The sequence below is a fragment of the Gasterosteus aculeatus genome, chromosome Y (assembly GCF_964276395.1).
Source record: "Gasterosteus aculeatus chromosome Y, fGasAcu3.hap1.1, whole genome shotgun sequence".
NCBI classification, from domain to species: domain Eukaryota; kingdom Metazoa; phylum Chordata; class Actinopteri; order Perciformes; family Gasterosteidae; genus Gasterosteus; species Gasterosteus aculeatus.
Window position 1 is genome coordinate 5,857,914 of NC_135709.1, and position 5,735 is coordinate 5,863,648.

Here is a 5,735-nt window from a genome sequence, read left to right on the forward strand (position 1 = left end):
AAACCCGATTGATTTCGCTGTGAACATTTCTATCCAACACACTGTGCTGGTGTTCAGGTTTTCTCCTGCCTCGGGAGCATGTGCCTATTCTGGGATCTGTCCCGCTGGCACGAGGAGAACTCTGAGTGAATGATTTCTTCTGCGGACTCGAGCTTCCTTACCTGCAATTCTGTGACCACAGATTAGAAAGACGAGACGCCCGACTGACGTGTGCATGTGTGCGTGCGCTTCCATCAAGAGGCGTTCCATATTGCGGACTGTGAGAGCCGTTGTCTCCCTCTCTGACGCCCCCCTCCCTCCCGGCTTGTCGGCCGGAGGGACGCCAGCGACATCGATGCCAACTGTCAGAGGGCGGTAAGTTGGAGGCAGTTACTGTGTGTTATCAGGGATGGGGTGAAAAGGTGCTCCTCTGCTCAACTAGTGTAATGGTAAAATATGTTATAACATTGTTTTGTGCTAAAGGCGTGTCTCAAGTGTCCTGTATTTGACCCTGATGTGCAAAGAGCAGCATGATACAAAATGTTAGTTTGCAGCTGTGTCCTGAGAAGGGAGGACGGTTGACTCGATCTCATAGAAGCTTCAAAACAAAGGACTCCTGTTCATGGCCTTGGTTGATATCTTATTCTGTACGAAAGTTCTGGATCCAAGTTTTACTTTCATGTCAATTAATTATGATTTGCACCGGCCACTGAGGAGTATCTTGTGTGTGTGTGTGCTACCCTCAGCTTCACCTGGGTTCTTATCTCAACCTGCTTTGCAGCTTCTCGTAACTGGCACGGAGAATGTCCTTCACATGTGTATAAAAACTCAGCGTCTCAGTGCTCGGAGACGTCATTTCCACAGAGCACCGTGATACGTGCTGGTGTATTTGACCTCCTGCTTGCAAGCAATAAATGGACTTTTTGCAACTTTGATCATTCATCAAGACTCTGTTTTATCAGACAAATCATTCTCTTCTACCGAGCTTTTATTGAAATATTCCACAACACTAGTGCGGAAACCTTTCCAGGCGAAAGAATAGATTCTTACGAGACCAGCTACCAGGATCCTGCTCAGAGAGGTCCTACGTCACCAGAATGCCCTTTATTTCACAGCATCACCACAGCAACCGCCTCCTCAGATCCTCACGACTCGTTGTTGTTTGTGTCTTCAGCTCCAGACTCTGATCCAGGAGCTGACCCCGGCTCCGACTACCGCATCAACCGGGCCCTCAATGAGGCCTGTGAGTCTGTGATCCAGACGGCCTGCAAGCACATCCGCAGCGAAAAGACGGAGCCCGGCCAGGAGCTGGAGTGCCTGCAGGACCACCTGGAGGACATGGTGGCCGGCTGCAGGGACGTGGTGGGCAACCTGACGGAGCTGGAGTCCGAGGTAACTGCTGCTGCTACCCACAATGCAACGCGAGAGGCCTAGTGTTCCAGTGCAGGGTTCCCCTAGTTTTAGATCACATAGAAATCGCAGATTATGTATTATTCTTCATGTCAGTTATGGTCAAAAGTAAGTAAGTTGAATGCAGAGTTTCTCTACATAACTGACCACGTTTTGTAATTGTCTGATAATCTCTTGTTGGAGGCTAGCTACGTTGTGCTAGCTTTTTTCTCTGTAAACAGATTATTTTGTGACTGTCTGTTCGGGTCCTAATGAGTTTGCTTCATTTGACGGATAGAAGTAAAATGTCTCTGGTCTGTCCTCAGGACATCCAGATTGAGGCTCTGATGATGCAGGCGTGTGAACCCGTCATCCAGACCTTCTGCCACGTGAGTCTGACCCGTATAAGTGCACCAGAGCATGAAAAGAAAGCTGATCACAATGACGCACAGCATGCACGATGAAGTTAGTAAGCAAGAAGCCATGGTTATTGCCCCACCACTACCCCGGTCTGTCTCTCAGGAGGTGGCCGATAACCAGATCAACACGGGGGACCTGATGGAGTGTCTGGTGCAGAACAAACACCGGAAGGACGGAAGGATCAAGGAGATGAATGAGAAGTGTTCTGTGGGAGTGACGCACTTCCAGCGGGTGAAGATCAGAACCGTTTCGCATAAGCTGTGACACAAACGGGCCGACGTGCTAACCAGCTGCTCTCCCTCCAGATCCAAATCAAAGACTTCCGTTTCTCCTACAAGTTCAAGACGGCCTGCAAGGAGGACGTCCTCAAGCTGTGTCCCAACATCAAGAAGAAGTAAGACACTTTATATCAGCGGGTCGGTCCAAACAGAAAGGTCCACTTACAGGCTCCGCCCCCCCGTCTTCTGGGAGGGGGAAGAGCCGCTCTTCTTCTTCATGTGTTTTGTAAACGTTGACTTCCCTGAAATCCAATACGCCACTTTTGTACATAAGAAGGGTTACAGGTTGTGGTCGTCCCTGCCACACGGAGCGGACACCCCGCTTCTGAGGGGACAGTCTTTACTTACATTACTTCCACTGTCCTCATCGACTCGCTGCTTCGTCCCCGGCGGCGTTTAAAAATAACCTTGAGATGTTGTGCTGCTCCCTTCCCTCCTGCTGTAGGGTGGACGTGGTGATCTGCCTCAGCACCACCGTGAGGAACGACACGCTGCAGGACGCCAAGGAGCAGCGGGTGTCCATCAAGTGTCGCAAACAGCTGCGGGTGGAGGAGGTGGAGATGGTAGGTTCATTGAACCGGGGTCACGTCCGATTGGCCAACGGAACATATACACATCTGTAAAGGCAGCTAACACATCTGGGTTCTTCTCTGGAGATGTTTCTATGAGCTTCGTCTTCCTTTGTCTTTCTCCTTCTCTCTCTCTCTCCAGTCGGAGGACATCCGCTTAGAACCAGAGTTGTACGACCCCTGTAGGCAGGACATCAACCGGCTGTGTCAGAACGTGCCCTTCGGAAACGCACAGGTCAACACACACACACACACATAACCGTTTACTTTACACAAAATGCAATTCTGATCTTTAATGAAATCCATCATTTGACAGCATGGAAAAGTCCTTTCTAGAGTACTCAGTTGATTAAAAACAGGAAGTGACCTTTGAGCATGTAGGCGGTCACTCGGGTCATCGGGTAGTTGAGTGTGCTCTTTAGGTCCCTGTAATAATTCTGATGTAGTTATTCACTGTGAGAAGGACTCTGTGCTCCAGATGGTTCTGACCCGTGGCTCTGTGTCCCTGTAGGTCATCGAGTGTCTGAAGGAGAACAAACGGCAGCTGACTCAGCGCTGCCACCAGCGCATCTTCAAGCTTAATCACCCAGATCACCCAGAACACGGGTACGCGCACGCACGAGCACATACATACACACACACACATATGCACACCGTCCTCTACCTCACCATTTTTTTGTGTTGCTCCTACAGACTACAGGCTGAACCCGGTGCTGAGGAAGGCCTGCAAAGCCGACATCCCCAAGTTCTGCCAGCCCATCCTGAACAAGGCCATGGCGGACAGCGAGCTGGAGGGGCAGGTCATCGCCTGCCTCAAGCTGAAATACGCCGGCCAGGTTAGACACCTTTTTAAAGAGTGAACCTCAGTTGGAGAGAAAATGTTTGAGGTTTTGTTTGTTTTTCTTTTTTAGGGCCAAAATGGCATAACAGAATATAAAAAAACAGTTGTGATATGTAAAAGTCAGTTTATATGTTATTGGTAAAGAAATCAATATAGCACACAAAACAACATTTTGTGACACCTGCAATAAAACCACTAACAGCCTAAATCCTATAAAACATGAAGAAACAAAGCTAAGCTGTGTTTTTGTGTGTTGTGTCAGCGTTTGTCTCCAGACTGCGAGGCTCAGATCCAGGTCATCCTCTCCCCTTTCCTCTCTGAGTCACCACTTAATATACAGAAAGAAATTGGCATCTTTGGCCATCTCTGCAATAGTCAAAGCGGAATTACCCACAACCCTGCAGGACAAAGTCTGCTTAATCAGTGACCTCAGTGATCTGTTCTTCCGTCCTCTACTCGCCAGGAGGCCACGCCGCCTGCCACCTTTTCTTCTTCTCTTCCCAAGCATCGATAACGAGCGTGGCCTCCTCCTGTGGTTTTACCCCACCCTCACCTGATGTAGATGCATTGTTACTTCTCAGTTTTTCTTTCTCCCATGTTGGCAGTGAGACAAAGATGGGGTTGGGAGCGGCTGGTAAGAATATGGGGTCAGAGGTTAAGATTGACAAAGGAGGTAAAATCATGGTCTAATCAACTGTAAATGTGTAGAAAGTGGGTTTGGAAATGCTCAAATATAGAGCAGTTTAACGATTCAATGACGTGTGTGTGTGTGTGTGTATGCCAGAGAGAGATTGTGTGTATATGTAAAAGTGTGTGTGTGATTGAAACTGTCCTACCACCTTATTGTTCTCATTTGTTGTCCCACTAAAGTTTTTTTTGTGGGTGGTTTGATATATCTTTGTTTTTTTTGCCGATGTGTTAGTTAGATTTTACCGCTATGGGACTGCCAGGCGGGTGGTGACAAGCAGTCAGCACTCCCACTGGACACATCAAAGGCTCCCAACCAGCTCGCTCACAATCTCTCCTCACAGCTGGAATACCTGGGGATATTTTTATTTTAGCTTTCTAAAGCGGCGGACTTGACGACTTCAGTCAAGTATTTTTTTCGCTCCATTCATTATTTATTTTCCCAGCCCAATCCGCGCCTTAAACACACCGCCCTCGTCCAGCTGCATCTCCCGCTTTGACCGGGTTCTTTTTTACATTTCCGGCAGCCGGTTGGAACGCTTGCTTTGAGTGAGGGGTCCCCGCGGTCCGACCGGGTGGGAATTTAACACGCTGGCTGCTGACACAGGAAAACAGATTATTATTATAGAGATGTGAATATTTTTGATGAGACTGGAATCACTGCACATTTGTTGTCATATATCTAGATCTATCTAGATTTATATATATACAGTTTTGTCACAGCCTTATTTATTTGTTTACTAATGGTCAGTTGGGTTTTTTTCTTGTCTTTTTGTTAATATGGTTTGAATGTTCTCCGGTTGCCTTTTCTCCAGCGAGCAATCGCCCCTCCTTCCCCGAGAGGGAGGGAGGTTGGTCCCCTCCGGGCATTGACCTGCTCTGTCAGTGTGACAGTGGATGCCTCTCTGGTGGGCAGAGGGAGTCTTTCAGAGGGATCAAAGTGTTCATCTTTAATGTAGTCCAGGACTTGGACCTTAATCTCGGGCGGAGCTGTGGATCCAGTTTAGTCTGTTTTTGTGTTCCGCGTTTCCGGGCGGGGGAGTGCACGTGCATATGTGTGCGTGTGTTTATTTCCCACTGATTCTGGACCGTTCCAGTTCGTTCTCTCTGTCCTCGCTGCGCTCGTCCCGAACGATGGCAACTAGGACTTTTTTAGATTTTAAGTTTGTGTTTGTGATGGTTACGTTTTTTTTTTTTAAATTATGCTTTGTATCTTATTTTATTGAATTCCTGATCATCAGATTACTTGTTTCCCCCTTTTTTTTGGGGGGAGGCGGGGGAGGTTGTTTTGTACAGTTGAAAATTGGACATTTTGTCAATAATAATAAAGTCTGCATGGTTTCCATTCTATAGTCTGGTGAGTTGATTTGAATTCCGTCTTTAGAATATTTGTTTGTTGTCAAACAGTCAATGAGTCGTCAATTTTGTGTCATTGGCGTTTGGCTAATAGTTCAGCTTTATACCAACAATCATCTTTGTTACGCACGCCTCGTGGAGGAGGGAGCGCAACGACCCGCCGCTCGTCATCTCAATGTGGTAATGGGGGAAAGAGGTGTGGTGCGTGTAGGTACA

The 5,735-nt window shown here is 47.8% G+C and overlaps 1 protein-coding gene across 1 annotated transcript; it reads left to right on the plus strand.

Annotated features, from left to right (window-relative positions):
- The first annotated feature begins 679 nt into the window (after nucleotides 1-679).
- LOC120812339 (Golgi apparatus protein 1-like) lies at nucleotides 680-5,515 on the plus strand. The gene is made up of 9 exons (XM_078097429.1): nucleotides 680-1,371; nucleotides 1,695-1,757; nucleotides 1,891-2,019; nucleotides 2,094-2,182; nucleotides 2,512-2,629; nucleotides 2,778-2,870; nucleotides 3,147-3,241; nucleotides 3,329-3,471; nucleotides 3,739-5,515. The coding sequence occupies exons 1-9, from the start codon at nucleotides 1,318-1,320 to the stop codon at nucleotides 3,795-3,797; spliced, it is 843 nt and encodes a 280-aa protein (XP_077953555.1). The 5' UTR covers nucleotides 680-1,317; the 3' UTR covers nucleotides 3,798-5,515.
- Nucleotides 5,516-5,735: the final 220 nt, after the last annotated feature.

Excerpts from the sequence above, each read along its gene's own strand:
- LOC120812339 (XM_078097429.1), top strand. The coding sequence starts at position 1,318 with ATGGTGGCCGGCTGCAGGGACGTGGTGGGCAACCTGACGGAGCTGGAG. Across the intron at positions 2,020-2,093 it reads GAGTGACGCACTTCCAGCGG|ATCCAAATCAAAGACTTCCG; the intron begins GTGAAGATCAGA and ends CTCTCCCTCCAG. Across the intron at positions 2,183-2,511 it reads TGTCCCAACATCAAGAAGAA|GGTGGACGTGGTGATCTGCC; the intron begins GTAAGACACTTT and ends CTCCTGCTGTAG.